General features: G+C 44.8%; 1 protein-coding gene and 1 long non-coding RNA gene across 2 annotated transcripts in view; one reads left to right on the top strand and one right to left on the bottom strand.

Moving 5' to 3' along the window:
- Positions 1 to 855: 855 nt before the first annotated feature.
- On the bottom strand, positions 856 to 3,078 carry LOC138751711 (frizzled-1-like). The gene has a single exon (XM_069914356.1). The coding sequence runs from the start codon at positions 2,813 to 2,815 to the stop codon at positions 1,094 to 1,096; it is 1,722 nt and encodes a 573-aa protein (XP_069770457.1). The 5' UTR covers positions 2,816 to 3,078; the 3' UTR covers positions 856 to 1,093.
- Positions 3,079 to 4,813: 1,735 nt separating this feature from the next.
- The window catches only part of LOC138751710 (uncharacterized), a 95,453-nt gene continuing 79,457 nt past the window's right edge, over positions 4,814 to 20,809 (top strand). Inside the window, exon 1 of the long non-coding RNA XR_011350131.1 lies at positions 4,814 to 4,973. This is a non-coding gene — a long non-coding RNA (uncharacterized lncRNA). The remainder of the gene's footprint in view (positions 4,974 to 20,809) is intronic.

Below are 20,809 nucleotides of genomic sequence, written 5' to 3'. Positions count from 1 at the left end.
CACTATCAAACTCTATTCACATGCTTCTGAAGTTCAAAGAACTTTCCTGCTCACCAAAAAAAAATCTACTTCCAAGGAGTTTATTCAGTTGCTCGGTGTTCCAACTTTTCCACCTGGTTGCAGGCTTTTGAACAGTTTGTTTCCGCGTTGCTGCAGTTATTTGCTGTCTTTCTACCGAAACACTCAAGCAACACCGAGAACGAGAGGACCAAATCAGTGGAACTTTGGGAAGATTGGATGCACTGTCCACGATTATGGCAACCAAATGAAATGGTAACACTAAGTGCTCTCGTGCCCTTTCTACTTGCAGCCAGTATTTTAAGAGACTTACTCTGGGTAGATCAATTTGGAGCAACATAGGAAGCGGAATAAATCAGTTTTACTCTTCGGGGAGGCAGCTCACGAATGAGGTTCAGCTGCAATCTGGGAGTCCCCAAGTGAAAGTAACGTGTGAAGTTATGACTTCGTCTCTTTGCTTTTATCTTTTTTTTAAAAAAACTTACTTTCTCTCGCTCTCCAATTTCTAAATTGTCCCGAATAACGACGATTACTTGGGTTAGCGTTCGGACCCCAGGGGAGCTCTTTCATTCCGGGTTAAGCCTCCAGGCCCAACTTAAGGTTCAACATTCAGACCGGGATCAACTTTCGAGTCTGACTCGTTTCGTTTTATTTTGGTTCACGGGTTGGTTTCTCCGAAGACGAGTTGAGTTCGGACCGTGTCCGAGTGCTTCTCTCCCACCCCCTCCAGACGGGACCCCCACCCCCTCCAGACGGGACCCCCACCCCCTCCAGACGGGACCCCCACCCCCTCCAGACGGGACCCCCACCCCCTCCAGACGGGACCCCCACCCCCTCCAGACGGGACCCCCCCCCAAATAAAAACCCTCCACAAAGTGGGGAAACAAGATAACACCTCTGGAGGTGATATTTTAAATACAAATATATATAATTACCAAAAAAAAACAGTTGCTATTTACAACCATACAGTCTGTCACGTCCGAAAAGCGCGGGCTTCACTCTGCGTGGATTTTCGCGCCTCCCTTTGCGGGCTGGAAAATGGTGAGGGGTAGAAGGGGGTGGGGGGGGTCCCAACTCACACCGTCGTCTCTCCTTGCTTACTGTTCGTGAGTCTAGTGTAGAACTTGCGCCATGAATGTAAAGTCTTACCAGACCAGATCCAAAAGCCGGAGGTAATTCCCACTATAAGTGTCATGAGGTACTTGATCATGTAGACGGTGAAATCTGGCGTCATGGGCGGCTGCTGGTGCCGAGGGCAGGGGATGGCGTAGCTCTTGCAGACCTGGTTGACCCAGCTGCTCTCCCACTGCCTGCGGAAGGCTTGCTCGTAGAAGTAGCAGGCGATGACGATGGTGGCCGGCACCGTGTAGAGGACGCTGAAGATGCCGATTCGCACCATTAGTTTCTCCAGCTTCTCCGTCTTGGTGCCGTCGTGCTTCATGATGGTCCGGATGCGAAAGAGAGACACGAAGCCGGCCAGCAGGAACGAGGTGCCGATGAACAGGTAGACGAAGAGCGGCGCCAGCACGAAGCCTCGCATCGCGTCCACGTTGTTGAGTCCCACGAAGCAGACCCCACTCAGGACGTCTCCGTCCACCTGGCCCACTGCCAGGATGGTGATGGTTTTGATGGCCGGCACTGCCCAGGCGGCCAGGTGAAAGTACTGCGAGTTGGCCTCGATCGCTTCGTGACCCCATTTCATTCCGGCTGCCAAGAACCAAGTCAGCGACAGGATCACCCACCAGATCGAGCTGGCCATGCTGAAGAAGTACAGCATCATGAAGAGAATGGTGCAGCCTTCTTTCTTGGTGCCCTGGGCCACGGTTTTGTAGCCGTCCTCGGCAAAGTTCTCGTTGCACACCACTTTTTCTTCCAGCAGAAAGCCGCCGATGTAGGCGATGGCCACCATGGTGTAGCAGCCGGACAAGAAAATAATGGGGCGCTCGGGGTAGCTGAACCGCTGCATGTCGACCAGGTAGGTGAGCACCGTGAATAAAGTGGAGGCGCAACACAGCACCGACCAAATGCCGATCCAGATCCTGGCAAACTTCAGTTCCTCTTGGCTGAAATACATCAGCCCGTTGGTTCGAGAGGACTCGCAGGGAGCGCCGCAGTCCTTCTCCCCCAGAAAATGGTAGTTCAAGTAGGTGGGCACTTTCAACACCCGGGGGCACATAAACTTGTCCCGACTGGGGTTCTCCCTGGGGCGAATGGTGCCGACGTCAGGTAGAGATTGGGTGGGATCCAAAGTTGGGCTGCCCTTCTCTGTTTTGTTCTGTCCAACGCACAGATCCATAGATCCGTGGACGGGAAAGTTTTCGCATCGGAGACTCTCCGGCCACTGGAATCCGAATTTGTTCATCAGCGCTTCGCACCCTTGCCTGGCCCTCTCACACAGCGATCGGCACGGAGGGATCGCCTGCTCCAGCACGGTGCACACCGGCGCGTACATGGAGCAGAGGAAAAACTTCAGCTCGGGCGAACACTGCACTTTCACCAACGGGTAAAACTGGTGAACTTCCAGGCCGGCGTCTTCCTGATTGGTATGCCCCAACAAGTTCGGCATGATGGTTTGGTTGTAGGCGATATCCGTGCACAGAGGGATCGAGATCGGTTGGCAGAAGCCGTGATCAGGGATCGAGATGCCCCTCTCGCCATTGTAATGCCCCTGTGGCCGCACGGGTCCCAAACCTTGCAGGAACAGATGGAGCACAAGCAGCCACCGATAACTCCCAAGTTTGCAGAAATCCAGATGGAAACAATTACACACAGCCATACTTTCCCTTGCTCTTCCCATTTCTTCAAACTCCTTCGATCACTCTGGCATCAACAATTTGGGGTATTCAATGCCGCAGAAGTTCTTTTTCTTTCAAAACTTACGTTTGAGGAAATGATTTTATTTTGAAGCAATTCAGAAGCCAAAGGAAAATAACCTCAACTCGAGCAACAACCCAGCTCCGACTCCACTGGCCATTTGTGTCACTCCATCAGTTCCACGCCGCCTGTTTCCAGGACCCCCTTTCAGTCTGGCTGCGCATTGCGGGACGCGCATCGGCGGGAGGCGCCTTGAAACAGACCCGAGGCTCCAACAACTGCCAACGCGAGCCAATCGCCAAACGAACCCGGCCCAGGCCGAGCCACGGCAGGCGCTGTGATTGGTTGGCAGCGGTGCGGAAATTTAAATAATTGTCAGCACTTGTTGGACGGCACGGGAGAGTTGGCGTCGCGCTGGAACTGGAGCTCGGAGAGGGGCAACTTTAACCTCTCCTTCCCCCCCACCCCAGCATCAGCACTTTCTCCTGCCCCCTCCGGAGCCGGCACTCACTGCACACTGTCTTACTGATAAAAGGTGTAGTTTCAGGGGTCAAATCCGCAGCTGGCGGCAGGGAACTTTGACCTCTTTAGATCAGGAAGCTGTTGCGCTCGGTGGGGGATTGATACTGAACCACACGGTCGGCGAAAGGTTGAGGATGGGGTCCGGGGAGAGAGGGGGGGGGTGTTGGCTTTAGCCAGCGAGGGGGTGGGGGGATTGGGGGGTTGGCTTTAGCCAGCGAGGGGGTGGTGGGGGGGGGGGTTTGGCCTCAGCCAGCGAGGGGGGGGGGGTTTGGCCTCAGCCAGCGAGGGGGGGGGGGTTTGGCCTCAGCCAGCGAGGGGGGGGGGGGTTTGGCCTCAGCCAGCGAGGGGGGGGGGGGGGGTTTGGCCTCAGCCAGCGAGGGGGTGGGGGTTTGGCCTCAGCCAGCGAGGGGGTGGGGGTTTGGCCTCAGCCAGCGAGGGGGTGGGGGTTTGGCCTCAGCCAGCGAGGGGGTGGCCTCAGCCAGCGAGGGGGTGTGGGGGGGGGGGTGGCCTCAGCCAGCGAAGGGGGTGGGGGGGGGTGGCCTCAGCCAGCGTGGGGGGTGGGGTGGCTTGGCCTCAGCCAGCGAAGGGGGGGGGGGTGGCTTGGCCTCAGCCAGCGAAGGTGGGGGGGGGGTGGCTTGGCCTCAGCCAGCGAAGTGGGGTGGGGGGGGGCTTGGCCTTAGCCAACGAGAAGGTGCAGTCTATGAATGCGAAAGGAAGCCGAGAGCTCCTAACAGTGTGGACGTGTTAGGAAAGTGAGGGTTGGGGGAACAGCGAAAAGGTGAGCCGGCTCTGGTACCGATCATGAAGTCAGGAGTTCGGGATCTGGACGTAACGGAGCCAGGCACTGATACTCTAGTTCCATGATAGTCCGAAACGGAGGGAGGGAGGAATCCGGGATCAGAACTTTCAGTGGAGTCATTGGAGAGCGTCGAAGGAAGGGACGCTCTGGCGTTCTTTCTCCGCGAGGCACACCAGGGAAGTTCGTTCATTGTTTCAGGCAGCGCACGGCGCAGCGGGTGTTATTTGCAGTGGAGGAGATTAGTAATTCTGATATTCTGACTTGAACTGTGTTGCACCATTAAATTTCGTTTGAACTCGCCACTTTTTTTAAATGTGGGAACTGCTCTTCAACATTTACCATGAATTCGATAAGTACATCAACTTTGTTGTAAGGCCGAACAGAGGGTTAAGTTGTGTTTTCATACTTCAGTCATGACTACATCTCCAAGTTGGTGCAATACAAAGTTCCCAAATTATTTTACGAGAACTTAACTCCAGTTTAGTAAACGCCGTGCATTTTAACAGTAACGTTGATAGGCCAACTGTATTTTAATTTTTATCAGTCTAATATGGTCACGATGTTTTAAGTGCTGTAATATAAAAAGGTTATTTGCTGCTTATCGAAATGAGTTGACCCTTTTTTATCAATTCCGACAGCAATTCAATAACAAAATTTCAATCAGAAGTGACGATGTCGACGAGCCAAGAACCTGCAGATAGTCATTCTTTGTGTATCAGTAGATAATAGGTTGATAAGTTAAAGTCAGAGTGGAAGCGAATCAAAAAACGTGATGCCAACACATAGCTTCAACTTCTTTCTATTGACATGCAAGTAAAAGGTGTGTGCTTTTATTAACGTGTAGTTACGATGCTGGGGTCGTTCTTAATACTTCATTGGACAAGGAAACTATATTTTGGGTCTGTTGACTTGTTTCTCTTTCCTCAGATGTAGCCCCTGAGTTCTTTTTTTCTAAACTAGCATTTTTTTTTCAAATTTCCACCATCTTGCAGTTATGTCCCTTCATTCACTTTTTTTGGGGATTTTGCAGAACAGCTAAGATTATTATGCTAATGTTGATAAATGTAAACTTTGTCAAAGACCCACATGCTCTGTTCTTGCTGCTGCCTTCAGGAAAAAAGGTATAGGTGCCACAAGACTGACACCACCAGGTTCAGGAACAGCTGCTACTCCTAGACTCATTTGAGTCATCTTACTTGTGCACTTTATTGATTTTCTTTTTTATTCTCTCTGTATTGCTGTCAGTTTGTTTACATCTGTTATCTGTTTACAGTTCTTTGTTGACATGTTTTACACTGTGTACTGTTTATTTGCACTACCATGCCTGCAGTAAAAAGGAATCTCGGGTTTTATGTGATGTGACATATGGACTCTGACAATAAATCTAAAATCTGATAGCCATTATTAGTTAATGCTCCACCAACTCATGTTTAACCTGGACACATTGGCGCTGGAGTGAGACTACTTTTAAATTGATAGGCTAAAATTGACAAAATTTCTGCTTTGTCTATATATTTAGCCCACCCATTAACTTTCTTATTTTGCTTCTCCAATATACAGTAAAGTGCAAATAGAAATTTCCTTAAATATTTGTGTGAACAAAGGCTTCATACTTGACTCTCTTTCACCACTGTGAGATTTAACAAGACAGGATGCCAAGAATTTTGAAATGATTTGTTCCTACATTTTGATTATAACTCCATATTCTCTTTCATTAAGACCAATTAATTTCAGCTGTGCATTAATGCCCATGGAACTCTGCACTGACTCATCTCTTAACCATCAGCAATGCCTTTTGTACTTGTTGATTTTTCCAATATTTCCACAGAGCTCTCTGGACTGATATTCTGTGGACTGACATGTTTTGAATCTGTATGACTCATCTGTACCAAATGAATAATTCTTAAGTTAGATTTGTTGCCAATCTCAGCCTCCTGTGATCACAACTTGTGCAAATTTCAGGTTTATGGATCATTCTTGGAAGCCTTCAACTTCCATTTTCTACAGTTAAACAAAAAAAAAATCCCTGTTCATAGAAAATGATCAAGGGACAACTTTTTGTGTCTGTCACTGTTGCACTGTTCAGGTCATTAAGGTGTTTTACTAGAAAGTTTCAAGCTATAGTTAACCTTTCTCTTGCACCATCAATCCAAAGCTGTAGTCCACATTGTGATTCATTCAAACCTCAATCTTGTGCTCACTTAATTGGTTTGGATTGCAATTTTGATTTTTTTAAAAATATAGATCTTGCCTTGTTTCAACATCTTTCATGCCATCCCTTCCCTTATTTGTAACTGTGGCAGCATTCATTCCTAGATTGCTGTGCACCTCAAAATTCTTGATTCACAGTTTGCGACTATTCCTTTAGCTCAAGTAACCCCTCCCTGAACTCCTCGTCTCTGTTACTTTCCTTCCTAACTGCCCTGAAAACTTCCTATTTTTCACTATATTTCTGACTTTGACCCAATAATTCTTTACCTGGCTGGTCACCATTGTTTGATTTAAATGTTCAATTCAAATAATTTGGAACATTTTATTAAGCAGGACTGCAGCATGGTGAGATGGACAGAAAGGCAACAAAATGGAATTTATAGTGTATATAGTACAGTAATGCATTTGGGGAGTTCAAATAAGACAATAAAGTGAGTGGTGTGGAGGAACAAAGAAATCTTTTGTTGTATGGTTACAAATCCTTGAATGTCACTAGTCTGTTTAGAAGGCATTCAGGATGCTCTCCTTTAGCTGAGGCTCAAAATACAAGAGAAGGTCATAGATTGTATTGTATATAGGCTTTAGTCACAGGAAAGATAGCTGCTTACTTGAGAGGATGCAGATGAAATTAGATAATTTTTGCCTTGTCTGTAAAACTAGCTATGAATAAAAATTATATTATTTTCCTTCATATCATTCAGGTGCCCTGCCGTTCGGCGTGGGCGATCATGTCTCTCCATTTGCCATGATCTCTGACCCTCTGAATTGTAGTTGTACCCTCCCCTGTTCTCCTTTGATGAAGTTTCCATCTTTGAACTAAGACTGTAGCTGATGTTATGATTATACAAGGGGAAAAAACTGAAGTGGTTTTCCGTTGCCTTCTTCATTTGGAGTGTCCATAGTGAATGGGTAACTTTGGCTTTAGATAGCAAATTCATCTGCCCAGCATTTTTAGTTTTATAAATTCTAATCTGTAGTATCTTCTTGTTAAAAACCATCTAGCATCTGCAATCCATGGCTTCATGTGACCCTGATTGGGAGGCTAAACAGGTACTGTACCTTGCCCAAGGGTGACCTGTAGGCTATCGGACGGAAGGAGCACCTTATACTTTCTTTTGCTGATCAATTGCGCAGCACTGACACAACATTCACACAAAGACTTATAAGATACTAGGATGAGGTAAGGAGCCTCACATCGAGAAACAAAAGAATGAAAAAAAATTGATGTTGGAAATACTCAGCAGGGCAGTCAGCACAGCAAAACTCCCAGTATCAGTCACCAATGGGGACTGGTAGATTCCGGATAAATGAATTTGTTGGTTGCTTGAGATTGCTTGTTGCATGGATTGGTGAACTGACCACTAGAGGGTGCCAATTTTAAACTTTAATATATTTTACCTATTTATTTTCCATAATTTTTTTGCCAGTGGCTTGAGGCTGCTGATTGCTTAAATTCTGGACACCAAGGATTTTATTGTAATGAGGAAAAGAGTTAACTTTTCAGGTCAAACGCTCCAGTTTTAAAATTCAGAGAGAGTAAAAGAAGGGAGGATGGGACAAATATAGAATCTCTGCTAGGGTAAGACCAAAATTACTATTGTGAACCATTAATGATCAATCTGATAGATTAATGAGGGTTTTTTTTTATAATGGGGAACTTAAATTGAGGAAAATGTGAATGTGTAGTGGGCCGAGTGGCCACGTTACACAGTGAGCTGAACTGCTGCCTGTTCAGCTGGCCGAACGGCTGTGCAGCGCCACGGGCCTAATCGTCATTCATGCAGCTGGCCAAGGAACGCTGCGGACTAAATTGTAGCACACTAAGGAGTTAGGTACTCACCTACAAGATGGTGCGGTGCTCCTGTCATCTTCACTTTAAGCCACATGCTCTTTGAGTGTATTGCAGGGAAGAGATGATGTCACTTCTGGTCCCGGGTGTCCGGGCTGGAAGTGATATAAAAAAAGGAGGTAAGTTTGAATAAACAGTCTTTGCAGACTAACCACTGTGTCTGGTGAATTGATTTAGTAGCTCTGCTGGAATAGTTGCTACAACGCAATGAAATACTGAGCTTTGGGAAATACAGATGACACTAAAATTGGTGATACAGTGGAAAGTTATCTGTGACTACCATGAAATCTTGATGAGCGGAGTCAATGAATTGAGAAATGAGAGATGGAGCTTAATTCTGATGAGTGTGAGGGGTTGCATTTTGCCAAGTTCCACTAGGGTAGGGCTTAAATGGCAGGGCCCTGGAAAGACATGTAAGGGTACAGGTACAAAGTTCCCTTTAAAGGGGTGTTGCCGGTAGACAGTGTGATGAGTACGGTGTAGGGCTTGCTTTCAATTGCTTGTAGACCAATTGAGTATCTCATGAAAAGAACAACAAATAAGACACAGTTAATGAAATACAGGGCACCAGAGAGATCAATGGTGTAGAGGAAAGGTAGTGTAATATGATTTTGAGATTCATTCAGGAGTCTAATAACAATAGGAAAGGGGTGAGGTGCAGTGTTCCCCTTGGATTTCTAAGGAAATAGTGGCAATGATGTGATTTCTTGGCTATTGCATCGAAGTGGGTAGACCATGACATGTCATTGGAGGTGTTAACCCCAACTTCAAGCTATTTACTATCTCCACCTCAGCACTGTTGATGCAGATCAAGAAACGAATGAACACTACCTCCCTTCCAGAAGTCTATAAACCAGCTCCTTGGCCTTGGCCTTGCTGCGATTGAAGAAGAGGTGGTCCTGGCATTCAGCCTCTAATCCCTCTATCCCTCTATTTGACTCAGCAGTGTTAGAGATCATGTCTACAAAAGTGGTGTCATCTATGAATTTACAAATTAAGTTGGAGTGGTGTACAGGGAGTATGGTAGGGAGCTAAGAATGCAGTGTTGTGGGTCCTTGTGTTGAAGATGAACATGGAGGAGGTGCTATCACCAATTCTGTGATTGTGGCCTGTGGGATCGAAAGACCTGGATCCAATTGCAGGACATGTAATGTGGGAATGATTTGATTTGGTAATATTGTGATGAACTTTAGTCAAAAAATAGTAGTCTACTGAAGGTGTACTTGTCCTGGTATTTCAGGATTAAGTGTAGGGCAAGGGAGATGACATTGGCCATGGACCTGTTTCAGTGGTATTAATATTGGAATGGTTCAAGTGTGGTTGAAATTAATGCAACCCATGGAGTGAAGCACAGAAGTCTGCAAATGTTGTGACCCATGACTAACCTCTTGAAGTATTTCATGATCAGAGTTATTTAGGCCTGTCTTTGCATTCTTCAGCGATGGGGTAATAGTGGCTTTCTTGAAGCAGATGGGTACCTCACATTGTTGGAGAAGATGGATTAAGATGCCTTAACTGTAGGGGGAACCAATATCCTGGTGGGCAGATTTGCTGGAGCTGTTGGAGAGGCTTTAAACTAGTTTAGCAGGGGGATGGGAATCAGAATGTGAGTGTAGAGATTAGGGTAGAAGGACAAAGCCATGATGCTATGTGCTCCGAGTTGGTGAGGAAGGACAGACAGGGGACAAAATTTAAAGACTGACAGTTAAAGGGGTTGAAATGTGTCTAGTTCACCTCCTAGGAGTATTAGGAACAAAAGGGGTGAACTTAGCGTATGGATCAATACGTGGAACTACCATGTTGAGGCCATTACTGAAACTTGGCTGGAGGAAGAGCAAGATTGGCTGATGAGTACCAGGGTTTAAGTGTTTTTAAAAGAATAGGATGGGAGGTAGAAAAAGCAGATGGGGGTGGGGGGGAGTAGTATTACTGGTCAGTGATAGTAACACGTCTATAGAAAGGGAGGACGCTGCAGAGGGAGTGTCCACTGAGTCGGTGTGGGTGGAAGTCAGGAAAAGAGCTATCACTGTGCTGGGAGTAGTCTATACACTCCAGAATAGCTTTTGGGACACTGAGGAGCAGATAAGCAGGCAAAATTTGGAATACAGGGTTGTAGTTATTGGGTGATTTCAACTTCCCTAATATTGGCTGGCACCTACTATCTGCAAGAGGGATGGATGGGGCTGAATTTGTCAGGTGTGTACAAGAAGGATTCCTGACACAGTATGTGGGCCAGCTACCTAGTGGAGAGGCCATTACTGGATCTGGTTCTGGGAAATGAACCTGGTCTGGTGGCAGACCTCTTGGTGGGGGAGCATTTTGGTGAGAGTGACCACAACTCATTTAGTTTCAACATAGCTATGGGAAAAGAATAAAACAGTCAAACTGGGGAAGGGATCATTATGATGGGATGAAGCAGGAACTATCGTGAATAAAGTGGAAAATGATTTTTAAGGGTGAAAGCATAGAAGAATTGTGGAGGAAGTTTAGGGACCACTTGTGCTGGGTTTAGGATAGCTTTGTCCCACAGAGACAAGGAAAAGATGATAGGAAAAGGCAACCGTGGCCGATGAAACAGGTCAGGCAACTACTCAAGAGGAAGAAGGAAGCATATATTAGATATACAAAGCAGAAAACAGGAAGGGCTCATGAGAGGAATATGATGGCCAGAAAGGAGCTTAAGAAAGGACTTAGGAAAGCTCAAAGGGGGCATGAGAAGGCTTTGGCATGTAGAATTAAGGAGAACCCCAAGGGATTCTACACATGTGAAGAACAGAAGGATGGCAAGAATGAAGGTGGGCCTGATAAAGGAGGCAACATGTGCCTGAAAGTAGAGGAAATTGAGGAGGTTCTAAATGAATACTTTGCATCAGTATTCACAAGAGAATAGGACCTGATCATGGTGAGGTTGAAATTGATCAGGCCTGTGTGCTGGACAATGTAGAGATCAAGGAAGTGGAAGTGTTGGATCTTTTTAACAACATCAAGATTGATAAAACCCCGGGGCCAGACGTGATATACCCCAGGTTGCTGTGGGAAGTGAGAGAAGAGATAGCTGGGGCAGTAGCTGTGATCTTTGCATCCTTTTTGGCCGCAGGGGAGGTGCCAAAGGATTGGAGAATGGCAACTACACAAGTCTAATTGAGTTTATTGTGGAAGTAACAAAAGAACTTAATGAGGATAGGGTGGTAGATGTGGTGTACATGGATTTTAGTAAGGCACAAGTGACACAACCAGAAAGTCATGAGGCACAGAATCTGTGGAAACTTGGCTGGGTATTTTTTTTAAAAATTGGCTGTAGGAAGAAAGCAGAGAGTAGTAATGGAAGGAAAGTATTCTGCCTGGAGGTCAGTGACTAGTGAAATGCCACAAGAATCTGTTCTGGGACCCCTACTCTTTGTGATTTTTATAAATGACCTGGATGAAGAGGCAGAAGGATAGTTCAGTAAGTTTGTGGATGACACGAAGGTTGGCAAAGGTTACAAGAGAGTATAGACAGGATGCAGAGTTGGGCAGAAAAGTGGCAGATGGATTTCAATCCAGATAAGTGTGAGATGCAGCATTTTGGAAGGACTAACCATAAAGCTGAGTACAGGGTTACTTAAGAGTGTGGATGCACAGAGTCTCCTTGGGGTTCAAATCTATACATCTCTCAAGGTGGCTGCACAGGTTGATAGAATAGTTAAGAAGGCCTATGGGACGTTGGGCTTCCTTAACAGGGGAATTGGGTTCCGGAGTAGAGAGGTCATGTTGCCACACTTAGGAGTATTGTGTTCAGTTCTGGTCACTTCATTATAGGAGGGATGTGGAAGCTATGGAGGGTGCAGAAGAGATTTACCAGGATGTTGCCTGGATTGGGAAACAAGTCTTATGAGGCAAGGTTAGCAGAGCTGGGACTTTTCTCTTTGGACCATAGAAGAAAGAGAGGAGATTTGATAGAAGTCAACAAGATTATGAAAGGTATAGATAGGATGAACAGCCAGCACCTGCTTCTCAGGGCAGGATCAGCAAACACCAGAGGACATAGGTACAAAGTTAAGGCATGGAAGTTTAGGGGAGACATCAGAGGCAAGTTCTTTTTCACAGAGAGTTGTTAGTGCTTGGAATGCCTTGGCTAGGATGGTGGTGGAGGCTGAAATATTTGACATTTAAGAGACTCTTAGAAACATAAAGAAAAATACAGGGTTATGGGGTAGGGAGGGTTTAGTAATTTTTTAGGAAGGAATATATGGGTGAGTACGACTTCGAGGTCTGAAGGGTCTGTACTGTGCTGTATTGTCCTATGTCTATGAATATCCCTGCCAGCTGGTCTGTGCAGCTTCGAAGGTAATGCTCAGGTATTCCATATGCTTCAGTCACTTCCTGCAGGTTCACTCTCCAAAAGGTTGGCCTGGCTTCTGTGGGGGTGACTGCGGGTGTGTTCGAGGTTGTAGAGGAATGACCTGCTCAAAGTGAGCACAGAATCCATTGAGATTTTTCAAATCCATTGTTCTTATTTGCTATTCCCAGTTTTGCTTTGTAGAAAAGATTTATGGGGATGTCAATGGCTCTGAAGGGTTTGCTTTATCATTTGTATAAGCTGGGTCTTTTTTTCCTTGAAGTGTAGAAGGCTGATGGGAGACATTGTTGAGATATATAAAATCATGAGGGGTATAGATAAAGTGAATGGTCAGTCTGTTTCCCAGCATATGGGGGTCTAGAACTAAGGAGTATTGGTTTAAGGTGAGGGCTGGGAAGATATTTAAAAATACCTGAGGAATGACCTTTTCACACAGAGGGTGATGAGTATGTGCAACAAGCTGCCAGAGAAAGTGGTAGAAACAAATATCTCTTCTTCTTCTGGCTATCCATCCCATAAGATGATGATGGTTCCTTTCAGTCAGTTTGTAGGGTTTGAGATAAGGATACCCCATTCATCAGAAAACTGATTGAACGTGAATAGATTTAGGTGAGTAGGTGTTTCACAGGTCCAGACCTACTCTCCTGACATCCCCTTCTGGATCAAGCAGCATGGTGAGGTCCAAAATGGCTGTGGGGAGTTCTGATGCAGTGAATCGCCAGACCAAGCTTCGATGCAAGGGATACCCTTTCCACGCTTCACAGCATGTGTATACTAGATGGTTGTTGACTCTACAAGAGGGTTTGTCCACCCTTTGACGTCTTGTTTTTCATCCTGTAGGGTATCTAGCCACCGTCCACACCAGATAACCCTGGTGCGGGAGCTGGTTTAGTTGCTGGCCACCTGACTATGCGGCAGGTAGTATTGGGTGGCATGGTACCAGTAGCATTCAGATGAGTGACCTGACTTCATAGAAACAAATATATAATTTAAAAGATATTTGGACAGGTACATGGGTAGGAAAGGTTTAGTGGGATATGATGCAAATGCAAGCAAATTAGACTATCTCAGATGTGAAACTTGGTTGGTATGTTTTGTTGATGGGCCTGCCTCCATGCTGTATAACATTGACTCAATACCCTGCAGGCCAGGTCATTCTAGAGAAGGAGGAAAGCTGTATCTATATCATCCTGCAGCAGTAGTGGCCAGTTCTGATATAGGCAGCGAAAGTGAGCTACCTAAAATTGCTAACTTCAGCATTGAATCTATAGGATGCAATATGCTAACAAAATATCCCAACTTTTGGACTCAATGCCCTGCAGCTCTATCGACCTGTATCACCACTTTCAGGGAACTATGTATCTGTAGCCCTGGGCCTCTTGGGTCTAGAACACTCTCTGGGATTTTTCAATTTACTCTGCAAGCCCTTTCTTGATTTAACTTGCTAAAATGAAGTACCTCAACATTGTCCAGGTTAAATTGCATCTGTCATTCTTTTGCCCACTTTCCAAGTTGATCAAGATTCCATTGTCATCTTTAATAAAAAACGTTCTTTACTGTTCACTATATCACCAATTTTGGTGCCATTCATTAACTTGTATGCTAACTGCATTCTTATCTAGGTCATTAATATAGATGATGGACAATGATGAACCTGACACTGATATTTGTGCCACTGGCCACAGGCCTTCCATATGAAAATCAACTGTCCCATAACTACCCTATAACTCTTGCCATCAAGAGGATTGAAGAATGGCAAATGTGGTCCCCTTGTTTAAAAAAGGTAATGGGGAGAATCCCAGGAATTATAGACTGGTGAGTCTTGCTTCAGTTGTGTGCAAACAAATGGAGAGAATTCTTAAGGATAGAATCTATAAGCATTTGGAGAAATACAGTCTACAGTGGGCTGTCAGGAAAGTGTAGAGCAGTGGGATCAGTGTGTGGAGATAGCAGGCTGTCAGAAGAGTGCAGGGCAGTGAGATCTATGTGGGGACTGATTGCGTGCTATCGGGAGAGTGTGGGATAGAGAGATCTGTTTGGAGACTGATAACGTGCTATCGGGAGAGCACGGGGCAGTGAGATCTGTGTAGGGACTGATCTGCCAAATTCTACATATTGTTTATATCTTTTTGTAACCTACAATAACCGTCAGCACCATGCACAACTCTTCCAATCTTTGTATCCTCCACAATCCTGACCATCCTTCCTCCTCCATCTAGGTCATTGATTGTTAAGAGCCTGGAGGACCTCAAAACCCAGCATCAATAGATATTCTCCAAGACAAATGGTTACTTAAACAAAAGTTGCTTTTAATTATCTTTAAACATGAAAATTGGATCAAACTTTAATTTATCACTATTGACTTAACTAACCTAACTTAACCCCCTTCTAATTCTATGCTCATGTGTGTGTAAGTTCAGAAAAATTTTTTGATTCACAGCCCAATCTCACTTCTCATTCCTCCAAGTTCACTGGTTACAGGCCATTCTTATTACTGTGCACAGATTTAACATTTATGAAGTTCACCAGGCTTTGGTGCTTGAAAGGTAAATGGTTACCATTCAGGAAGGTTCTTGTCGGTTTTCAGAAAGAGATTTGTTGTTTGCTGGACACACAACTGATTCCTTATAATCAGCCATGTCAGTGTCTTGCCAAAGAAACTTACTCCATCAGGGTTTGCAGATAGTAACCTCTTTCTTTCAGGTTACCACAGAGTACCTTTTTGTTTCTCTTATTTCAAGTGAAATATCAGACAGCCGGTCCTCTCCTCTTGCATGAACCACAAGAGTTTTAATCAGGCTGAACTAAGCACTTACAACACATATTCAAAATGGGGTTTTCCACAAGCTTGCCAGCTTGTCCTGTTCCAGTTCCAGTTGTTGCTGCTGACTGTAGAACTCTCTCTCTCTCTCTCTCTCTCTCTCTCTCTCTCTCTCTCTCTCTCTGAGAAAGCCTGTTTGAATCACTCACTTTGCAAAGCCATATGACATTCTTAGAACAGCAAGTTCCCTCCCAGACAATCTGCGGCTCCGACAAGTTCTTTTCATCTGTTGCCTTTTTGTAAACAAAAATCCATTAGTGATGTCACTTGGGCTTCTGCAAAGACAGTTGGCCCTGACATTTCTAGCATGAGCAGACCTCCACTATTTTAAATAAAATCTGTTTTTAAATGTTTGTATGTGACCTAAATGAAAATATCTGCCCTAATTTATCTTCCAAAAATATATTTGTAATTCTGTCACACTATAAACTCACAAAGAACAGGATTCTCAAAGTTGTCATTGCTGTTAGCGCAATGCCTTAATAATGCTAGCAATTGGGACCAGACTGGGATTCAAGTTCCATGCTGTCTGTAAGGAGTTTGTACGTTCTCCCTGTGTCTGTGTGGGTTTTCTCCAGGGGCGATGTTTTGCTCCCACTGTTTAAAACATACCGCTAGTATAGATTATTGGGGTGTAAATTGGACAGCTAGTACTCGTGGGCCGAAATGACCTGTTACCGTGCTGAATGTTTAAATTTAAAATTAAAAGTATCTCAGAAGAACTTGATTAGTCACTGATAATCTCATCAACCTCTCCAGTTTCTGCTAACTCACTCCCCTTCTCCCTCTCTTCCTATCCCTGTCTTCTTCCTGTTCTCCCTCTTTTCCCTATTTCCTCCAGCTCTCCACGCCCTTCCCACTCCATTCACTGAGTCATATCACTCTCCCCTCACACCCACCTTTGTTTTCTGTTATAGTTTAAGCTCTCCAATCCTGGTATCATCTTTGAGAATATTGTCTGCACTATTTCCAGTTCATTCTTTTTTCTTTGGCTTGGCTTCGCGGACGAAGATTTATGGAGGGGGTAAAAAGTCCACGTCAGCTGCAGGCTCGTTTGTGGCTGACAAGTCCGATGCAGGACAGGCAGACACGATTGCAGCGGTTGCAAGGGAAAATTGGTTGGTTGGGGTTGGGTGTTGGGTTTTTCCTCCTTTGCCTTTTGTCAGTGAGGTGGGCTCTGCGGTCTTCTTCAAAGGAGGTTGCTGCCCGACAAACTGTGAGGCGCCAAGATGCACGGTTTGAGGCGTTATCAGCCCACTGGCGGTGGTCAATGTGGCAGGCACCAAGAGATTTCTTTAGGCAGTCCTTGTACCTTTTCTTTGGTGCACCTCTGTCACGGTGGCCAGTGGAGAGCTTGCCATATAACACGATCTTGGGAAGGCGATGGTCCTCCATTCTGGAGACGAGACCCATCCAGCGCAGCTGGATCTTCAGCAGCGTGGACTCGATGCTGTCGACCTCTGCCATCTCGAGTACTTCGACGTTAGGGGTGTAAGTTCAAATAGCTAGGTAACCAGAACTGAATGCAATATTCCAAATGTTACAACTTTACAGGATGTTGATAAGGCCACAAAATATCCCAACTTTTGGACTCAATGCCCTGCAGCTCTATCGACCTGTATCACCACTTTCAGGGAACTATGTATCTGTAGCCCTGGGCCCCTTGGGTCTAGAACACTCTCTGGGATTTTTCAATTTACTCTGCAAGCCCGTTCTTGATTTAACTTGCTAAAATATAGTACCTCAACATTGTCTAGGTTAAATTGCATCTGTCATTCTTTTGCCCACTTTCCCAGTTGATCAAGATTCCGTTGTCATCTTTAATAAAAAACGTTCTTTACTGTTCACTATATCACCAATTTTGGTGCCATTCATTAACTTGTATGCTAACTGCATTCTTATCTAGGTCATTAATATAGATGATGGACAATGATGAACCTGACACTGATATTTGTGCCACTGGCCACAGGCCTTCCATATGAAAATCAACTGTCCCATAACTACCCTATAACTCTTGCCATCAAGAGGATTGAAGAATGGCAAATGTGGTCCCCTTGTTTAAAAAAGGTAATGGGGAGAATCCCAGGAATTATAGACTGGTGAGTCTTGCTTCAGTTGTGTGCAAACAAATGGAGAGAATTCTTAAGGATAGAATCTATAAGCATTTGGAGAAATACAGTCTACAGTGGGCTGTCAGGAAAGTGTAGAGCAGTGGGATCAGTGTGTGGAGATAGCAGGCTGTCAGAAGAGTGCAGGGCAGTGAGATCTGTGTGGGGACTGATTGCGTGCTATCGGGAGAGTGTGGGATAGAGAGATCTGTTTGGAGACTGATAACGTGCTATCGGGAGAGCACGGGGTAGTGAGATCTGTGTAGGGACTGATCTGCCAAATTCTACATATTGTTTATATCTTTTTGTAACCTACAATGACCGTCAGCACCATGCACAACTCTTCCAATCTTTGTATCCTCCACAATCCTGACCATCCTTCCTCCTCCATCTAGGTCATTGATTGTTAAGAGCCTGGAGGACCTCAAAACCCAGCATCAATAGATATTCTCCAAGACAAATGGTTACTTAAACAAAAGTTGCTTTTAATTATCTTTAAACATGAAAATTGGATCAAACTTTAATTTATCACTATTGACTTAACTAACCTAACTTAACCCCCTTCTAATTCTATGCTCATGTGTGTGTAAGTTCAGAAAAATTTTTTGATTCACAGCCCAATCTCACTTCTCATTCCTCCAAGTTCACTGGTTACAGGCCATTCTTATTACTGTGCACAGATTTAACATTTATGAAGTTCACCAGGCTTTGGTGATTGAAAGGTAAATGGTTACCGTTCAGGAAGGTTCTTGTCGGTTTTCAGAAAGAGATTTGTTGTTTGCTGGACACACAACTGATTCCTTATAATCAGCCATGTCAGTGTCTTGCCAAAGAAACTTACCCCATCAGGGTTTGCAGATAGTAACCTCTTTCTTTCAGGTTACCACAGAGTACCTTTTTGTTTCTCTTATTTCAAGTGAAATATCAGACAGCCGGTCCTCTCCTCTTGCATGAACCACAAGAGTTTTAATCAGGCTGAACTAAGCACTCACAACACATATTCAAAATGGGGTTTTCCACAAGCTTGCCAGCTTGTCCTGTTCCAGTTCCAGTTGTTGCTGCTGACTGTAGAACTCTCTCTCTCTCTCTCTCTCTCTCTCTCTCTCTCTCTCTCTGAGAAAGCCTGTTTGAATCACTCACTTTGCAAAGCCATATGACATTCTTAGAACAGCAAGTTCCGTCCCAGACAATCTGCAGCTCCGACAAGTTCTTTTCATCTGTTGCCTTTTTGCAAACAAAAATCCATTAGTGATGTCACTTGGGCTTCTGCAAAGACAGTTGGCCCTGACATTTCTAGCATGAGCAGACCTCCACTATTTTAAATAAAATCTGTTTTTAAATGTTTGTATGTGACCTAAATGAAAATATCTGCCCCAATTTATCTTCCAAAAATATATCTGTAATTCTGTCACACTATAAACTCACAAAGAACAGGGTTCTCACAGTTGTCATTGCTGTTAGCACAATGCCTTAATAATGCCAGCAATTGGGACCAGACTGGGATTCAAGTCCCATGCTGTCTGTAAGGAGTTTGTACGTTCTCCCTGTGTCTGTGTGGGTTTTCTCCAGGGGTGATGCTTTGCTCCCACTGTTTAAAACATACCGCTAGTATAGATTATTGGGGTGTAAATTGGACAGCTAGTACTCGTGGGCCGAAATGACCTGTTACCGTGCTGAATGTTTAAATTTAAAATTAAAAGTATCTCAGAAGAACTCGATTAGTCACTGATAATCTCATCAACCTCTCCAGTTTCTGCTAACTCACTCCCCTTCTCCCTCTCTTCCTATCCCTCTGTCTTCTTCCTGTTCTCCCTCTTTTCCCTATTTCCTCCAGCTCTCCACGCCCTTCCCTCTCCATTCACTGAGTCATATCACCCTCCCCTCACACCCACCTTTGTTTTCTGTTATAGTTTAAGCTCTTCAATCCTGGTATCATCTTTGAGTATATTGTCTTCACTATTTCCAGTTCAAATAGCTAGGTAACCAGAACTGAACGCCATATTCCAAATGTTACAACTTTACAGGATGTTGATAAGGCCACAAAATATCCCAACTTTTGGACTCAATGCCCTGCAGCTCTATCGACCTGTGTCACCACTTTCAGGGAACTATGTGTAATGAGTGTCGAAAGAACCAAAGACTTGTTGATCCAAACCAAGGCTTTTATTAATTAAAAGACTGGAGCATATCACAAGTAGGTCGACCAGTCCAGAATGACCTGGTCTGGCTAGGAGTAATCCTTTAAGACCTTCCAGTAGGTGTGACTACACTCTCAGCCAATCACAGTCATCCTACACTACCATTTGTACATATGTACATATACACATTGGTGATAGAATCTGTACTATCACACTATGTACCTGTAGCCCTGGGCCTCTTGGGTCTAGAAGACTCTCTGGGATTTTTCAATTTACTGTGCAAGCCCTTTCTTGGTTTAACTTGGTAAAATGCAGTACCTTAACAATGACCAGGTTAAATTGCATCTGTCATTCTTTTGCCCACTTTCCCAGTTGATCAAGATTCCGTTGTCATCTTTAATAAAAAGCGTTCTTTACTGTTCACTATATCACCAATTTTGGTGCCATTCATTAACTTGTATGCTAACTGCATTCTTATCTAGGTCATTAATATAGATGATGGACAATGAGGAACCTGACACTGATATTTGTGCCACTGGCCACAGGCCTTCCATATGAAAATCAACTGTCCCATTACTACCCTATAACTCTTGCCATCAAGAGGATTGAAGAATGGCAAATGTGGTCCCCTTGTTTAAAAAAGGTAATGGGGAGAATCCCAGGAATTATAGACTGGTGAATCTTGCTTCAGTTGTGTGCAAACAAATGGAGAGAATTCTTAAGGATAGAATCTATAAGCATTTGGAGAAAGACCTAGATGAAGAGGAGGAAGGATGGTCAGAAGGATTGTGGAGTATACAAAGATTGGAAGAGTTGTGCATGGTGCTGTAGGTTGTTGTAGGTTACAAAAGAATATAAACAATATGTAGAATTTGGCAGATCAGTCCCCACACAGATCTCACTGCCCTGTGCTCTCCCGATAGCACGCTATCAGTCTCCAAACAGATCTCTCTGCCCTACACTCTCCCGTTAGTCCGCAATCAGTCCCCACACAGATCTCACTGCCCTGTGCTCTCCCGATAGTCCGCAATCAGTCCCCACACAGATCTCACTGCCCTGCACTCTCCTCACAGCTTGCTATGTCCCCACACTGATCTACAGTGTGGGTGTCAGGAAAGCGTAGATCAGTGGGATCAGTGTGGGGATATAGCTGGCTGTCAGAAGAGTGCAGGGCAGAGGGATCAGTGTGG

Source organism: Narcine bancroftii, chromosome 1, assembly GCF_036971445.1.
Source record: "Narcine bancroftii isolate sNarBan1 chromosome 1, sNarBan1.hap1, whole genome shotgun sequence".
Lineage (NCBI taxonomy): Eukaryota > Metazoa > Chordata > Chondrichthyes > Torpediniformes > Narcinidae > Narcine > Narcine bancroftii.
The sequence above is the reverse complement of the archived record's forward strand: the minus strand, read 5'-3'. Positions and strand labels throughout refer to the sequence as shown.

Bases quoted from the DNA above. Each gene is read 5' to 3' on its own strand.
- LOC138751711 (XM_069914356.1), bottom strand. From the start codon at position 2,815: ATGGGAAGAGCAAGGGAAAGTATGGCTGTGTGTAATTGTTTCCATCTG.